General features: G+C 35.4%; 1 protein-coding gene across 5 annotated transcripts in view; it reads left to right on the top strand.

Moving 5' to 3' along the window:
* MICU3 (mitochondrial calcium uptake family member 3) overlaps positions 1-18,483 on the top strand; it is a 110,418-nt gene extending 91,935 nt beyond the window's left edge. For 4 of the 5 annotated variants that reach the window (XM_053216353.1, XM_027077239.2, XM_027077240.2 and 1 more), the window contains 6 exons: positions 919-1,019; positions 1,488-1,659; positions 11,622-11,730; positions 13,793-13,950; positions 15,004-15,072; positions 16,775-18,483. In XM_053216353.1, the coding sequence (XP_053072328.1) occupies positions 919-1,019; positions 1,488-1,659; positions 11,622-11,730; positions 13,793-13,950; positions 15,004-15,072 (609 nt within the window). In that variant the 3' untranslated portion in view covers positions 16,775-18,483. The remainder of the gene's footprint in view (positions 1-918; positions 1,020-1,487; positions 1,660-11,621; positions 11,731-13,792; positions 13,951-15,003; positions 15,073-16,774) is intronic. The other variant, XR_008295879.1, reaches the window with a different exon arrangement.
* The last annotated feature ends 458 nt before the right edge of the window (positions 18,484-18,941 follow it).

Here is an 18,941-nt window from a genome sequence, read left to right as displayed (position 1 = left end):
ACCTCTTATTTTTCTTACATTCTCCAAGATAATATATGGGAGAGTTACGGTCATTTGAATTTTAATTTTTATACCTGAGTTTATAAGATAGGTATGAGTTATTGGCCAAGTGAGGAAGGAAGGAGAGAAGAGAAGGAAGAGAAAAGAATCAAAGGGGAGAGAGGGGGGAAAAAAGGAAAATTGATATTGCTACATTAAAGGAAAGGACTGTTTTCATAGGCCAGTAAACTTTATAAGGACTAGAATTATGTGCGTTGGAAATTGCGGGAAAAAATCCTCTGGAATTAATTTCTTATCCATTCAAAAAATAATGTAAGCCTTTTAAACAAAATTATAGATGGTGTAATTTCCAAAGTAATAGTTTCAAAATATAGTATCTTCAATTTAAAGTATCATAAATGTGGAATGCAAAAGGAAAATGTGATGCGTAAAGGAATCTATCTTGTGAAGCTTCTGACAGTTCTTTTGTCAGCCCCATGTTTCGTACATCTGAAGAATTTACCTCCTTTGACATCCTTAAAAAACATTGATTTTTTGGGGTTGATTAGGAAAATCCAAACTAAATGACTTATCTAGTGAGAAAACATTTAGGTGATTAGTAAAGGATTTCAGCCATCTTAGATAATTTAAAATATAGATAACCTATATGTATACTTTGAGTTTGAAAACTCCTTAAAATATAATCCTAATCTTTAAAATTTTTTGAGGATAAAGATCAATTTCAGTCATATTTCTGTTTTCAAATATTGAACTTCATTTTGCCTGTAATGGCATTTATTAATGCACCCTTATGCTTTTCATTCCAATGTTAATGTTTGTATGTTCTTGGTATTTATATGGTGATAAAATTCTTTGAGGGATGTTGGGTATCCCTACTCTGTTTATTGCAGCTAACCTTTAAATTGTGATTTTTTTAAGCGTGCTGATGACATTACAAGTTTGGTAACAGATACTACACTTCTTGTGCACTTTTTTGGAAAGAAAGGAAAAGCTGAGCTCAACTTTGAAGATTTTTATAGGTGAGCTTACCTTTATATTCGTATTGAAAAATGTTAACATGCTGAAGTCAGAAAGGTCTCTAGGAACGATCTGGTGCAGAAATACTCACTTCTTGGCTGCTTTCATCTTAACTGAATATATCTCTATAACAAATACGCACTTCCATCAGTACCAGCCTACTAGTGGTTATCTTGGTAAGTGTAATAGGAAGTTGCTGAATGATAAGAAATGCCTGGATATCTGGATTGATTATGTCCTGTGTATTCCTGCGAAGGTATCTCCCCAACTCCTTAGTCTCAGTGAACCACATTAGTAAACCTGGATATAGTGTCCATGTAGTAATCGCCTGGCACTGCACAGTAACTCTCGAAAGTCTCATTGCTCCCTTGCAAGGTCTTTGTGTTATCCCCATTTCACAGATGGGGAAGCCAAAGCCCCCACCATCACTCTTCGTTTATCATATTCATTCTTTATATATTTTGTCATAGATTCATGGATAACCTACAAACAGAAGTTCTAGAAATAGAATTCCTTTCCTACTCTAATGGGATGAACACTATCAGTGAAGAAGATTTTGCTCATATTCTTTTACGATATACAAATGTGGAAAATACATCAGTATTTTTGGAAAATGTGCGTTACAGTATACCTGAAGAAAAGGTATCTAATCACCCATATCTATTTTGTTACATATGATACTATCTTGTAATTATATAGGTCTATAAAGTATATTGTCTTTTTCTTAATTCTTTTTCTCTGCTATGGATTAATAGATGTTTCGGATATATTTCATTCTTTTTTCCTCAGTGTCCTAAGTGCTCTGGCTAATTTTCAAAATTTGATAAATGTAAAATTCTGGGTCAATATCCATGTCTTTCTTAGAAATGCTGAAAACCTTTAAGATTATTAGCAGTTGTGTAATTCAAATTATGAATATCATTTTTGAAGAGAATTCTCCTGAGCTATATGCTTTGACTACCACATCAACATCACCTCATATAAAACAGTTTATATCGACATCATTTCAGTAACACTTAATTCCATAATATCCTTAAAAAAAGGTCATTTGAAGGCAGCCTTTGATGAGTGAGGGATCTTATCAGGAAGTGAAGTGAGGTTTTCAAAGAGTATGGATGGCACGAATGGTTAAGAACCTGGGACAACTGATTGCCTATTTGTTTAGCAGCAAATGTGTTGTCAGCAATTCTGAGCAGTCGCATTATCTAGTGGTATTTGAATGCATCATTGCAACCAAATGGAACTGGTGTTACAAGTACCCCTTCAAGCATGAGATGTTTTGGATATATTGCCTTCTATTTGTGTTTATAGAAGGATCAAGTTAATCTATCCAAGAAAAACTTGCAAATAGTTTGACTTTGTTTAAAGTGGCTACACTGTGACAGTGCTAACAATTCTCCAGGTCTCCTATGGAATGAGAAAAAAAGGCTTGATGCATTTGGCCATTAGTTTACATAATCTCTTAGAGGACTTTTATCTGTTTTGTATGATAAACTGAATTTTTTCCAATTGATACCCAGATCCCTAAAAATAAATATCGGAAATTGTACTACTTTGTCAAGCTGCTAGAATATTTAGAGCTTTAATGAATCTGCTTTTCTTTGTCTTTTACCAAATGGAAACAGCAATCTGTAACTCAAAAAGTTCAGTTCCAGGGTAAAGAGTGTATGGGAACTCTTATACTGTTTTTGCAACTTATACATCAAAAAATTATCTGAAAATAGAAAGTTTTCCTTTAGGCTAAATTCAGTTTCTGAAAACTTAAAATTGATAGAAGTATCTTAGTTTTACAAATCATTACAGTTAAAAAAAAAGAAAGAAAGAAAATTTGGCAAATGAACCAGCCTCAATTCTCCTGATGTTTGTTTGGTTTGATATGACGTCATCACTCCTTAGAACAGACTTCCAGATATGGACATTTTTTCTTTTAGAAAAAGTGAAGCCGAGTCTTCTCAGATACTTAGACACTTGTTCAGGGAATCAAACCCAAGACTGTAAGCCAATGATACTCCTACCACACCCTACGTATATCTTTCCCTTCCTCTCCTTTCTCATCCATTTCCTTCCAAAAGAATAACAGGTACTGCTACTTGGATAGCACTTGGCATTTCTAAAATACTTTAATTTTCATCCATGTATCTAGCAGATACTGGGCGTCAACCGTTTATGAGACCTTATTCTAGCTACTGTAGATAAAGTGACAAGATCAGCAAAATCCTTCTCATGGAAATACCTCTTAGTGGAGAGACACAATAAACAAGTAAACAAAAAATAAATAAATGATTTATTTCCCGAGAATGATAGATGTTAAACAAAAGTCATGAGGACTGGAGAAAAGGAGATGGACTGCTGGGGAAAGGTTTTTTTGAAGAGGTAGCTTTTGAGGAAAGACTGTGAGGAATGACCTATGCAAAGAGGCAGAGGAAACAGCAAATACCAAAGGCGTGGGCACAGAAAAAGCTGAGTTTATTTGAGAAATTGCAAGATAGGGTAAAGTAAGGGCATAGGAAAGTAGTAGGAGATGGAGAGACTGAGATGGGTTAGGTCTTCGAGGAATTCAGATTTTATTCTAATGGTGATTGTAAGAGTGATGGGACACTACTACATTATTAAAATTTGAAACAGGAGTCAGCAAACTACCTACCTCCTCTGTTTTCAGAAATAATATTTTATTGGAACATAGCCACACTCATTCTTTGAATGTATCGTCTGTGAATGCTTTTGCGCCCTAATAGTAGAGTTGAGTAGTTGCAGCAAAGACTATATTCCTAAACAAATAAAAATACTTCCCCTCTGGTCTACTCTAGGAAAAGTTTGGTAGCCTTGCTTTAGAACATAGGCCTGTGTGCATTCATCCGTCAAGTATTTATTCAGCATGCATTCACTGTCTGCTGTGACACCTAAATATGGTGTGACTCATGGGCCACATATGATCTGATTCCTCCTTCAAAAGATCATCATGGCTGGTATATTCAGAGTACACTTCAGCTGGCCCAGCTTTGAAAGGAAGAGGCAAGTTAGGATATTGTTATAGGAGTGCAGGTAAGAGATGAGCATGGCATGGACCAGGGTGAATGTAGGGAAAGGTGGTGAGAAATTGGATCGTTTAAAGAGGAGAGCTGATAGAACTCGCTGCTGGATTAGATTTCAATGTGAAGGAAAAAGAAGAATCAAGAATTCCTAGGGTTTTGGCCTGAAACACATTGTGAAACAGCGGTACCATTTACTGAGCTAAGCAAGACTTCAAGTTTGGGGTTTTAGGAAAGAATTAATGGTTTCACTTTGGACAATTTAAGTTTGAGATTCCTATGAGATACCTCAATGAAGAAGTTATGTACGCAATTGGATATGTGACTCTAGCATTTAGGGGTGTAGTCATTAGTGTATAGACCTCCAAATTATGTCATTCCTCTCCACCCTTTAGTAATCATTGTCAATTTCCTGTCTCAGTGGATTTACTTATTGTGACTATTTCATATAAATAGAATCATGCAATATGTGACCTTATATGGTTGGCTTCTTTCATCATATTTTTGAGGTTCACGCATGTAGTAACTTGTATCAGTCAGTACTCCATTCCTTGTTATGGCTGAATTATGCTCCATTGTATGTATACTGTTTGTTTATCCATTCATTTGTTCATAGACATTTCTATATATATATATATATATATATATATATATATATATATATATATATATATATATATATATAAATTTTTAGTTATAGCCATCCCAGCGAGTATGAAGCAGTATCTATGTAATTACCATTACCTTCACCCTAAATAGAATTCTTTATTTCTTCATATAGCTTTGAGTTAGATTCTGGTTTCCTTTCTTTTCAGCCTCAGTGACTCCCTTTTGCATTTCTTGTAGGATAGATCTGCTAGTAACGAACCCCCTTGAGTTTTATCTGAGAATGTCTTACTTTCTTCATTTTTCAAGGATAGTTTTGCCACATGTTGTTTACCTGAGAACATCTTAATCATTTCTGAAGGATAGCTCTGCCACATACAGAATTCTGCCACATACAGAATGGTTGGATGTTTTTCTTTTAACACTTGAACTGTCCTACTTACCTTTGGCCTCATGGTTTCTGATGAGAAATCAGCTGTTAGTCTTATTGAGGATCCCTTCTCTATGAAGAATCACTTCTCTCCTGCTGCTTTCAAGATGGCCTTTGTCTTTTGACAGTTTGAGTATGTGTCTTGGTATGGATCTTTTCAGTCCTTCCTGCTTCAAGTTCATAAAACTTCTTGAACGTGTAGACTTAGGTCTTACATCAAATTTTTGAGGTTTTCAATCATTATTTGTAAAACTATTCTTTCTGCTGTCTTCTCCCCTTTTATTTCTGGAAGTCCCATAATTTGGGTATTGGTACACTTGATGGTGTCCCCAGGTTCCTTAGGTTCTGTTAATTTTCCTCATTTTTTTTTTCTTTCTGTTCCTCAGACTGAATACTTTTAACTATTCTATCTTCAAATTTGCAGATTCTCTATTTTGCTTATTTAACTCTATTGCTGAATACCTACTCAACTTTGTGTTTTCAGTTATAGTACTTTTCAGCTCCAGAATTTTTATTTGGTTCCTTTTTACAATTTCTATCTTGATATTCTCAATTTGTTCATAGGTAGTTTTCCTGATTTCCTTTAGTTCTTTATCCATAGTTTACTTTAGCTCTTTTGAGTGTATTTTAGTTGATTCAGAGTCTTTGTCTACTTAGTCCAGTGATTGGACTTCTTCAGGGATGGTTTCTGTTGATGTATTTTCCTGATGAATAGGCCATATTTTCCTAATTCTTTGTATGCATTGTAATTTTTTGCTAAAACCTAACCATTTTGAATATTATACTGTGTTAACTCTGAAAAACCAAACTCTCCCCTACAGCTGTATACGCAAAATAGCTTGGCGAAGTCACTAAATAAATGGGGGAAAGTGCATTTCTTGTCATGTATAGTCACTGAAGACTGTTCTGTTATCTAAGTGATTAGCCAGAGAACTGACAGAGATCCTTACATCCCAGAGCCAGGAAGAAAAACCTAGAGTGTTCTCTTTGGAACTCAGCTCTGAGCTGGAGCATTCCTCCTGCACTGACCCAGGCTACCGAAGCCTCTTCCTTTGCCTTCATCTCCTGCCTCCACAAAGCCCACAGATCTGCAAGAGGTGGTAACTTAACATCCATAGGTATCTTCAAAGCATGTGGCAGTTCCTGGTTACGTTTAATTTCCCAGGTATCTACAGTGTCCCTGTTAGCCCCTATTCTAATACCATTCTCCTCAGCCTTCCCTTTGTCAAGTTTTTGGATTCTGTCTGCCACCTGTCCCATCTGTCACCCCTTGTGTCAGGCAGGCACAGAGTGTGCATGTCTTTAAATCTTTTGATAGATGTCACTGTCCCCAGGAAAGCCCAGGAGGGAGGGGCAAAACAAAAGTCAGCCTCTTCACTAGTCCCTCAGAGAACCACCATACAGGTCAAATCACATGTGGTAACATTTTAATAACAACATTTTAATTACCAATACATTTTATATTAAATAACACAACATTTAATAATCACATACCATAGTAGCCCTCTGGCACCAGGAAGCCACGCCGGGAACATCAGCACTATCCCACAGCACCGAAAGATAAAAATGGTAGTTCAGTGGACAGAAACACCACAGTGCTCTCTCCCTGAATTCCAGCTACCCTTCTCTTCATTAACCAGTCCCCTCCTTGCTATAAACTATGGATTAGATTCCAGAGTTTGAAAAAAGTTAATCCTGACAGTCTTTCCCAACTAATGGCTGGAGGGACCAATTTTTTAAGCACCCTACCCTGCCATTTTCCATGGCATGACACTCCCCAGTCTCGTCCTAGTCTTCTAATAATTATTTCACGCTTATGTACCTCAACCAAAGATAAACAGGTGCACACACTGGGAGCTCCATCATGGCTGCACATAGAGCATGGTATCTGCCAGTACAACCAGTGTAATCACACTGCAGCTTGAGATCTACAGCATTTTCTAGTTTGTCTCTTGATTGAATTATGTCTTATCCATTCTCTCGGTTTTGTTCCCTGAGGCCTTGCCACAGTTCCATCCAAATGGACTTACACACATGCTTGTTCACATCCTGAATGACACATTTCAATAGTATATGTAAATTTTTATTATAAAAGACACATAACATAAAATTTACCATTTCTCCCTTTTAACTATTTTAAAGAGTAAAATTTGGAGACATTCTGTTCACAATGTTATACAATCATCATTAGTACTAGTTCCAGAACTTTTTCATCATCTTAAACAGAAACCCCATAACCCATTAAGCAGTCACTCCTCAGTTCACCTCCCCCTAGCCCATGGCAACCACTAATCTGCTTTGTTTCTATGAATTTATCTATAATGGATATTCATAAAAGTGCAGTCATATAATTTGTAATCCATTATGTCTGCTTCTTTAACTTAGCATAACTTTTTCAAAGTTCATCCATATTTTAGCAAATAATGGCGCTTCATTCCTTTTTATTGCCAAATACTACTTTATTATATAGATATATCACATTTCCTCTGTTTGTCAGTTGGTGAATTGTTTCTGAGTTGTTTCCAGCTTGACTATTCAAATAATGCTGTTATGAATATTCGTATACAATGTTTTCATGTGGACATGTGTTTTGAACTGTCAGAGAATTAGATACATACTTCAGGGTAAATAGCTGGGTCACATGGCATCCTTAATTTTTAACATTTTAAGGAACTACCAAACTGTTTTCCACAGTAGCCACAGCATCTTATAATCTCATTAATAATGTCTGAAGTTTCTAATGTTTCTACATTTTTCTCCACAGTAACACTTGTTATTGCTTGCCTTTTTAATTTTAGCTATCCTAGTGGATGTGCAGTGGTATCATTGTGTTTCAGTATGCATTTCCCCAGTGAATAATGATGTTGAGCATCTTTTCCTGTGTTTGTTGGCCATTTGTCTATCTTCTTTGGAAAAATATCTATTCAAGTCTTTTGCCTATTTTTTAATCGTGTTGTCTTTATGTTACTGATTTTTTTTACTTTTATTTTTTATTTTCTTCATTTTTTAAATCTACATCCAAATTAGTTAGCATCTCGTGCAACAATGATTTCAGGAGTAGATCCCTTAATGCCCCTTACCCATTTAGCCCATTCCCCCTCCCACACCCCCTCCAGTAATCCTCAGTTTGTTCTCCATATTTATGAATCTCTTCTGTTTTGTCCCCCTCCCTGTTTTTATATTATTTTTGTTTCCCTTCCCTTGTGTTCATCTGTTTTGTCGCTTAAAGTCCTCCTATGAGTGAAGTCATTTGATATTTGTCTTTCTCTGACTGACTAATTTCACTTAGCATAATACCCTCCAGTTCCATCCACGTAGTTGCAAATGGCAAGATTTCATTCTATATGATTGCCGAGTAATACTCCATTGTGTATATATACCACATCTTCTTTGTCCATTCATCCATCAGTAGACATTTGGGCTCTTTCCATACGTTAGCTATTGTTGACAGTGCTGCTATAAACATGAGGGTACATGTGTCCCTTTGAAACAGCACACCTGTATCCCTTGGATAAATACCTGGTAGTGTAATTTCTGGGTCATAGGGTAGTCTATTTTTAGTTTTTTGAGGAACCTCCATACTGTTTTCCAGAGTGGCTGCACCAGCTTGCATTCCCATTTATGTTATTGATTTTTAAGAGTTCTTTATATGTTCTGGATACTAGAATCCTGTCAGATACGTGATTTGCCAGTTTTTGCTCCCATTTTGTGTGTTGTCTTTTTACTTTCCTTGATAGTATCCTTTAAAATGCACAAAAAATGTTTACTTTAGACAACGTCTCATTTGTCTGTTTTCCTTTTGTTGCTCATACTTTGGGTGTCATATTAAGAAACTATTACCAGGAAGAAAATACAACAGCTCTTCCTCTTTGAAAATAAAGAATATATTGATGTAAAAAAAAAAAAAAAAAAAAACAAAACAAAAAAACAAGAGGAAGAAACCATTGTCAGTTCCAAAGTTATGAAGTTTTTGTTTCTGTTTTTTTGTAAGATTTTTATAATTTTAGCTATTAAATTTAGGTCTTTGACCCATTTTGAGTTCACTTTTGTCTATGAAGTGAAATAAGAGTTCAACTTCTTTCCTTTAGTGTAAATAAACAATTGTCCCAGCCCCATTTGTTAAAAAGATGTTAAAAAGAAAGAGGTTCTTTCTACAATAAATGGCCTTGGCACTCATATTGAAAATCATTCTATCGTAGGTATTTGGGTTTATTTCTTGATTCTCAGCTCATGTCCTTTTGATGCTTTAAATTTTTCCGTTATTATCATCATGTTATTTTTGCTACAATGTAAGATACTTCTTTTCATTCCACTTCTCACAGTTAGGACGTTTTCCTTTCAAGTCCAAATGGTTCATTATAAAGTGATTCTGGTGGTGAGAGGAAGAAGAAATGACTCTACCTCCTGACGCTATCATTCCCTCACTGCTGTTAAAAATGGAGTGCTTTAAATTATCAAAATGAAAAATGGAGTGCTTTAAATTATCAAAATGAATTCCCTGTTCTTCAAGTTTATGATTCTCTATTTCCAAACACAAAGAATTTAATCTACACAGAAGAATAATTATATGGTGTTGAATCTGACCTATCTTTCTGAAACATGACATCACTCTTCTGAAAAATCTAAAGATTCAGATGGTGAACATTGTATTCTGTCATACCTCGATCTGCTTTTTAATCTTATGCTCCCTAAAAGAATTGACATTTTTGTTTACACTTTGCTTAAAAATTGCTGTGGCAGCTGGCCACAGCATAAACTGATATAGAACCAGAACAGTGACCGGTTTCCCTGGCAACAAGCTCTCCACATCAAGACAAACCCCTTCTGGCTCACTCCCCCTAATTGATTCAAACAGCCCTTCCTGGAAAACATGGCAATTGGGATCAGGTCACAAAACAAAATCCAGGGTTGGAGTGGCCATAAATGAATATAAGGAAAGAGGAAGAGAAAATAGTGAAGAGAAAAGACAGTGAGAATTCTCCTTGCAGGTAAAAAGCATTGCAGGTGAAGTGGAAATAATGTATACCAAAAATTGGTATTGTTATTTTGATAATAAAATAGATAATGAATATGATTCTGATAATCATTTAATCAGTAATTGGCTTATATGAACGTAGACTTTTCTGGTTCTTTCCCTGCCTTTCCAATGCTGCCTTGTTAGTTTCCCTTTCCCTTTTCACGTATGTTAAGGTGAGAAATTATTAAGCCTAAGCTCTTAGCCCTATGCCCTTTTTCTGTTTATTTTGTCAATTATATTAGTTTTGCTGAGAACATAATAATTTAAATGTAGCTCTTCATGGCCAAATGTACATTGTCTGAGATACATGGTGCGTTGAGCTGGTAGCAGTGGTAGTCATTGCAGTTTATGGAAATGACGTTCCGGAGTCCTCTCCGTGGGCCCAGAACTGTAAGTGTGCACTCACGGGGCCTCCTCGTGCTGTCCTGGCAGAGTTATCGTGGCAGAAACAAGTGAAAGTACCCTGCCTCTGGCCTGTTCAACATTTTGATTTTCGCATTGTCATTGTTACAGACGTTAATGGCCAAATGCTGAGTTATATTTAAGGAATATGTGTACAGGAGAAACTGGTGTTTTAGGGGTGGTTTTCCTCTCGTGTTTTTCTTCTTAATCATCATACTTACTCTTAGGGTTTAAAAAACTTAGGCCTAAAATACAGTTTTCCAAAATTGAAGCTTGTTGGGTTTTTTTTCCTCTGTTTATTCAGCTTTTTACTTGTTAGGACAGAGTGGCTGCTTCCAAGTTTCTTTCATGCTAGACTAGAAACCAGAGTCCTAGGACACTTCTGTCACCTGAAAAAAGTGCAGTGTTGCGTTGTGCCCGTTCCCTGTCCACCTGCCCTTCCGCAGCCCCTCAGCAGCCACTGATCTACTTGCCGTCACTTTACATAACTCTCGTCTGTTCTAGAATTTCGTATATTGAAATTATATCGCATGTGGGGTCTCGTGTCTGGCTTCTTTCACTTGAGCTTCATCCGTGTTGCCAAGCCATAGCTGGGCCCTTTGGTATTGTTAGACCACTACTTGTGTATGCATTCACCTGTCATCTGGGGTATTTCCAGCTTTAGGGCATTATGAATAAGGCTGCTGTGAATATTTGTGTGCAACTCTTTGTGGAGACGTGTGTTTTCGTTTCTCCTAGGCAAACACCTAGGGATGGAATGGCTAGATTATATAGTAGCTGTTTGTTTACCTTTATAAGAAACAACCAAAGAGGTCTCCAAAGTGGTTGTAAAAGTTTTATTCATTTTTATTGTATCATTTTTGAAACTTTGTACAGATATGACAGTGTTTTAAAAATATTTTCACCTGTCATGCTAATGGTAGCAACCCTATGCAGTGGAAATAAATCTGAGTGAATTTTACATTCCATTTGAGGAAGGAGGCTTCAGAATGTGCCCTGGAAATGTTTACCTACATGAGATATGGCAAGTGCCTAGTCTATTTATGTCTAGTAAGTACAGATGCTTATTTTAATAAATTTGGTAATACTAAATATATTTCCATGTATTATCCCAATATAGGGCATCACATTTGATGAATTCAGGTCATTTTTCCAGTTTCTGAACAACTTAGAAGACTTTGCAATAGCCTTGAATATGTATAACTTTGCAAGTCGCTCTATAGGGCAAGGTAAGTAATCGTCTTTCAGTACTTAGAGGCAAAAAATAATGATCCTATCTTGTTTCTAGGAGCTTTGATAACAAATTAATAAAGTATTTCATATTAGCCATCAAGTTACCTGAAAGTGATACATACTTTGATGGGAAATCTGTTTTCCAGCAGAGTTTAGGGAAATATGCTAAATTTTTCCATTAAATTTATTATTGGCCTTCATTTCATCTTATAGAGAAGACTTAATGATGCTTGTAAAGATTCAAAGAGGAAGAAACCTCATGGCCGCTGGTAGCATTGAGGAGTGCGTGTGCACCTATGGAAGAGCCAACTGGCCACGCTCAAACGTCATCACAGGGTGATGTTTGTATTTCTAATCTTTTGCTCAGTCCCTGCTGATCAAGAAGCCTGAATTTTGCCAACAGAGCCCCCCCCCCTTTGCTGTGGACTTATGTTAATCAAGTTTTAAGAATCACATATAAAATTGTATGTTGATTTTGCTTAATTTACAAAGAAATACACTGTCATAGAATTCAGAATGCTGTCGTCCTCAGGATCAGCTTCATTCTTTCCTTATAGACAAACTAACGAGTCTAGTCCGTTTTCTAAGATTCTGTAGCTGGGACCATTTTCCCTTCCCTAATGTGTCTTTTGTTTACTATTCTTGCCATATGAGGACTTGCCACTTACGTCTTTGAGGTAATTCTACCTGTGTCTGCCATAATCTAATAAGTGCTAATTCCCAAGTTTAAATCTCAGAGGACAGTCTTGTTTTTCTATTACCAAGTTCTGGGGAGAAGCCAAACTGTAGTCCCTTAAATGCTCATAAATTCTCTCTCCCCCCAAAACATAGATACTGAATCCCTCACCTAGCTTCATTCATGTACTCGCTGAGTTAGAGAAACCTGAAAATTTGTCCTATTTTCACCCTTGTCTAGTGCAGATGTTCAAAAAAGACATCTCAGCTCAACTACTTTTGTGTTTGAAAACCAAAACTTTGGGAGCCCTGCTTTCACAACTGGCAGTTACTGCCATGATGAACCCACTAGTCAACCTTGAGAGGAAAAAAAAGTCAGCATCTGCTTACCTGGTTCAGAATGGAAAGTTGCTCTTTTACTGTATGGAACTAGGAATGAAAGCAATCAAATGTGTGCCCTGGCAGGTGCTCGGAATCCGTCTCTCTTTGTTTGCTGTTGCTGCTAGCACTTACTTTCAGGTGTTTACCTCTCAGAAGGACCATTGCGGTAGCCAACCCTGTGGTATTCCTGCCATTATCCACCTTCCTCTCTGATGTTTCCTAGACAGCTCACAGAGTGATCTCTCTAAGACGTGATCCCTTCTACGACACGCCTGCTGTGTAAACTCCTCCGTCCCACACTTGCCTATTGAAGACTGTCCAGGCTCCTCACCTCAGAGTCCCTGTGCAGAGCTTCTCCAGCTTCTGCGTGTCCCCTGGGCTCTGTCCGGACCAGACCACTCGTTGCCCTCCCTGCGTGCCCGAGACTCTGCTCTTTCCCCCCACGCCTGTGTTCATTCTTGTCCCCTCCTCTGCCATTTCCCTCATCTCCACAAGCAGAATTCATCCATCCCTCAGGGTTCAGCTCACATACAAATTGCAGCCTTTCCTAATCACTGCTCTTCTCTTTCCTTTCCTTACGACTCCACACTACAGACAGAAGTAGTCACTTATGTCCAAGTTCTCATACACTTTGTTAATATTTGTGTGGTCCTGTGTAATGGTTATTTGGACAGGTGTCTCGTCATTTGTCTGAACTGTAGGTTTCTTGGTAACATATTCAGCTTAATTTCTAGTACGTCTATCACTGATAGTAGGTGTTCATTAAACATCATCAAATATGAATGCATTATTAACCCAAGATACAGCTACTGCTTGGCCTTTTTAATTCAAACCACATAAATTCTCTGTTCCCTAAAAGATAGCATGATTAATGAAAAGTCGTGTGCTACATAAAGTCATGACCCATGGTCAGAAAAACTTCTTTTATAACCTTTCTGGTAGTTAACACATATTATAAAAATAATATTAACTATTTCCTCCTTTTCTGTAACATTTATCCAGATGAATTTAAGCGTGCCGTCTATGTAGCTACTGGCCTCAAACTTTCACCACATTTAGTGAACACAGTCTTCAAGATTTTTGACGTTGACAAAGATGATCAATTAAGTTATAAAGAATTTATTGGAATTATGAAAGACAGACTCCATAGAGGATTCCGGGTAAAATAAATTTGAAGCCTATTGATATCCTTTTTAAAAACTGAAAGAAAAAACTCATCTCCGTTTCAGAAACAATTTATACAGATTTTTAAGGATAGAAACATGAAATGTCATATTTGAAAAGAAAACACATAAGGTCATACCTATTTTCAAAAACACTTTGAGATGATTAAAGTTAATGCTTTTTGAAAATATAAATCAGTTTGAATTTCAGTAACTTACTTTCATATCCAGTTAATACGTTCCTCTCCGTTTGTGGGGAGAAATGTCAAATATTTTTTGATTAATTCAGGCTGCACACAGGCACTTCAGACTTGGTACTAGACAAAGACATAGCATTTTGTACGATGCAGATTTCCACTAGGCAATTTGAGGCTCTTCGGTCACTGCATATTCAGTACTTTTTAAATGGAAAATACACTGAACACCTTTGTTTTGTCTGTTGAAATATTTTTTTCCTGTTAACATCTTCTACTGAAAATTACTAGAACTGTAGTGATTTTTTTTCCTCAGAAACATGGTTTAAGGAATGAAATATAGCATGAATCAACAAGTGTTTGCACATTTAACATGTTTGTGGATGTGCCACAAACGGAAGGTAAAAAAAAAAAATTTTTTTCTATTAACAGCCAGCATGTTCAATCTTCTGTCTTTGATAAGAATACCCCTAAATGTTGTACATCTAAAAAGAGAAAAAGTTATATATAAAAAAATCGAGATTCATCTTAAACAATGTTTTTAAAGATTTTTAATGATTTTTTAAAATTGGTAAAGATACTGTGTACTTAACTGCCACCTAGTGGTGAGCTGTTAACACTTCCAACTGAGGTCACAAATACCTGAAAGGACATACACTGAAAATCATTTATTTTTCCTCAAAAATTTTAGAGTAGCAGAAGCAGATTAAAATATAAACTATGCTACAAATCTCTGATACTGTGTTTATCTCTTAAATGTTATATGTTTTTATTTTTGCTTTATTTATTTATTGCATACCTGTGGCCCCATAATATTTTATGTACATTTACATACTGGTAATCCTCTGTTCCGCAGGGTTATAAAACAGTTCAGAAGTATCCCACTTTCAAATCCTGTCTAAAGAAGGAACTTCACAGCAGATAAGTATGTAGCTTCCCTGTTTGTCTAAATTTGTTCAGAAACAAAGAATCATAATTTATTTTTCTATTATGACACTTAGGAAATAGCTGAAAGAAATAGACTTAGAACTTATTTTTGTATTTTAGCCCATTATTTCAGTTGAGGAATTACACTTCTAATGATTTTATTTTAGACCAGTAATTTAAGAATTAATCATTATGACAAAGCATGAATTTACAACTATTACACTGTGATCCAAAAAGGAACTAGAATAAATACTCATCTGACTGGAATTCTCTTGGATGTCTTGAATGAAAAATTTTCTGTTAAGCCTGCAATTTTGTATGTGAGCAGATACATTATGAATCCAAATAGGATTTTTATGATCTGGGACCATTAGCGTCTAAGGGAATATTAGTTAACTATTTTATAGGACCATGTCCAAACATCTGCTGTAATAATAGCAGCTGACTTTTTTAGAATTATTTTAGGCGTCTGGTCCTCTAATAGGTATTCTTGTACATGTAGTATCTCATTTAATCCTCACTGCTAGATACTCCATGTGACAGCAGAGAAAATAAAGACATAGTGAGTAATTTGCCCAAGATAACTTGCTGGTAAGTGGCCAGCTAGGATTTGAGCCTCATTCTGTCTCATGGCATGGCCGTGTTACTTACTGTTAACTAACCATCACCATCGAGTGCCGTAGTTGAGGAAGATGCCCGAGATTCGTTCCGTTTGTGTCGACCCAAAGAAGTAACTCCTATTTGTTGCTGATCTCCAGAATGAGAGGTTTACTTTTTCTTTTTTTCTTTTAAAAGTGTGCTATTGTAGCTACAAAATTTTGGTTTATTGTGATTTCTTATTAGTTAGGTCTCATCAGTAACAGTTTTGTTCGTTTATATACGCTTGTCAATATACATTCTCGCTGTTTCCCTCAAGCCTGAAACATTTGTATTTGTCTATAGCAATATTTCCCAAAGTGGTTCCATAGGATATCAATGCGTATTACTCTAAAAAAACAACAACAAAAATCTACTTAGTCAATCAATTAAGTTTGAGAAGTATCCTAATTAACATGATACAGTAGGTTTCTTCCCCCTTAGAACTTATCAGATCTTAATATGCCACTATTTATGTGTCTTTCCAAGAGAAAACCAAGTGTTCACCATTTTACAAAGCTTTCAAAGCTTTCTTTCTTTTTTTTTTTTTTTTTTTTATGGAACTCATTTGGGAAACTCATTTTGGCTCTAACATGTTCAGTGGCAACTAGGCTTATTTATTTACGGTGGTAACTGTTGAGCTAGCAAAAGAGGTCAGGTCTCCCTCCTCTCTATTTTAAGGAAGTTTCCACTGCCTTAGAAACTTCACTAACATTAAAACAAAAAACAAGTAGGACCGTACCCTTTGTTTGTGTAGGTAGTGTTCCCCACCAACCCAAAATAGTCACGCTGACACTACTAATCCTGTGTAGTAAGTAGTACATGGAAACCTAGATAAAAACGACTATCTTTATTCTAGACCTTTCGGTTAGCCAAGTTACTTAGCAAAATACTGAAATTTTAAGTTAAAGGAAATATCTTATGTTAAGTCTTTGAATCTTATATTGTCGAGTGTTTTTATTATGTGCCTACTGTTTCACATTATTATCATAATAATAGTTGATTAATGTCATCACCTTTTGGTTTCATCGTAAATAAATATTGCTAATATTTTTTCTCATTAGGTACTTCTAAAACAGAGTTTAAAGGATTATTATCTATATGATGATCCAAGAAGCAAAAATTTCAGAGTAAAAGCAGGTCTCAGATCACAGCATGTAGAAATGAAGGAAAAGAAGAAACACTAAATATAGTTTTTCTTGATTGACTTCTTGAACATAAGACAGATGATATGCATCTTCTCACTAACTGTAAATGTTATGTGTTATCAAGTTGAGCTTTTGCATTGATTTACTGAACTCTGTACTTTTTCATTCCTTTCAGAAGTATATAGATACTTCCAATGACTATGTAAGAATGTATTTTAAATACTTTTTATTTATTAGAAATTTACCTGATTTCAAAATAATATATGACTTCTGGAATCTAGATCACTTAAAAATTAATAGCAACAACATAATTTTCTTTGGTTTTAGACTGTGAACTTATTTTCAGAAAAATGAGTATTACTTGAGATTTATCTTAGGCCCTTAGAATTGTTGATGAATCCCCATTATTACCAGGTTTTTAATTACATTAAAATAATTTTGAAAAACAAATAGAAATTAAGCTACTATATAAATATAATATGATGGTTTACATCGTACTTTTAACTTTTAAAAGTACTTTACATATACTGTGTGAATCATGTAAAAGTTTTTAAAAGTTTTCATTTATTGGCCAAAGTCATCAGAATGTCTGATACTCTTTTATGTGTGCGGTAAAGCAATTTCAAATGCAGATTTTTTTTTCTCCAAAAAAGTCACATCTTCATGGTAGAAACCGTGGTGGCTACAGCAACTACTGTCCTTGTCGTGACCGCCTTTAGCATGCCGCTGCTCCTGACAGCAGATGGCATGTGTCGGCAACGCCAGTTGCAGTGATGTCTTGCAGCCGTGTGACGTGCTGTGCGGGAGTGTTGCATGGTACCGATGTAAGATGTACACGAGTGATGTCTGTATTTGGTAGAAGTTAAGATTTTGTTTCTTGCAAAAGGACCACGTGCAAAAGTGATGCCAAACAGCTGGTCATAATGAATAACTTAAGTAAATTCTTTCAAAATGATATTTCAAATTCATTAAGTCAAAAGACTTAAAGAGAAAAGAAAAACTTTCTAGAGAGAAACAAAATTAGGTTTTCACATGGAGAAAATAATTTGATAGCATTTAATGGAAGTTTGTTCAGTTAGAACGTATAGTTTATAAAAGGATACTGTACAAAAATAGAACAACGAAGTTAAGTTAATATATTTATATATTGTATGTGGAAGGTAAGTTCATTTATCTTCTTTTCTAAGATGTATTTAATGTAAATTGCACACACTCCAGCTATCACCTTGCTTTTGCATATGAAAATAGGAAATACAGACTTTGTTTTTGTAAGTTATAAATGTGAAATTGGTAGTTCTGCATCCGCCTATTTATAAAAGTACTGTTATTTCCAAGAAAATGTTATGATTAGCATTGGCTATGTATTTGTTAAACTTTGTACATTCTTTATCTGGCATTATTTATTACATTGATATAGAAATATATATGATTCATGGATTTGAAGATTCCATGCAGTATAATCATTTAATTTCACCTGCTTTGAAGGTTGACTCAGTTGATTGACTAAATGAAAATGCCAACCCACTCATTTAACATGTCCGAGGTCTATTCTAACTTACACTGAACGTTCTCAGTAGTAATTATTTGCTATCCAAAATAATTGAAGACATGCATCTTGAAGACATCTTTGAAGACAGTTGAAGACATCTTTGACTAAAAGTTATATTATCTTGCACACATGGAGAAATTGCTATTTAGAACACTTCTGTCAGTATAGATTTAAAAATGAATTAGCTCATTAAAATTCTTTATAATTCTGTCACTCTCCCAAGGCACACTACATATGCAGGCTTTATTTTTTATCAGTATAAATGAATATTTATAAGGCTGCAACATAATATTAAAAAGGGAATAAATAAAATATTCTGATAAATTAAAATGAAAAAGTAATAAATTACAGTGATTATATATTATTACCCTTGAACTTTATCATCTATAAATTGGGAGGTAAAAATATCTCACTGGATTGTTGTTTACATCCATTAAAAATTTTTAATGCTTTAATAGTAACATATGAAATACATGTGTGCCGTTATTCTCAGTATTTCCATCTACAAATTATTCTTTAGAAACATGAAACTAT

The sequence above is a fragment of the Acinonyx jubatus genome, chromosome B1 (genome assembly GCF_027475565.1).
Source record: "Acinonyx jubatus isolate Ajub_Pintada_27869175 chromosome B1, VMU_Ajub_asm_v1.0, whole genome shotgun sequence".
Taxonomy (NCBI): domain Eukaryota; kingdom Metazoa; phylum Chordata; class Mammalia; order Carnivora; family Felidae; genus Acinonyx; species Acinonyx jubatus.
The sequence above is the reverse complement of the archived record's forward strand: the minus strand, read 5'-3'. Positions and strand labels throughout refer to the sequence as shown.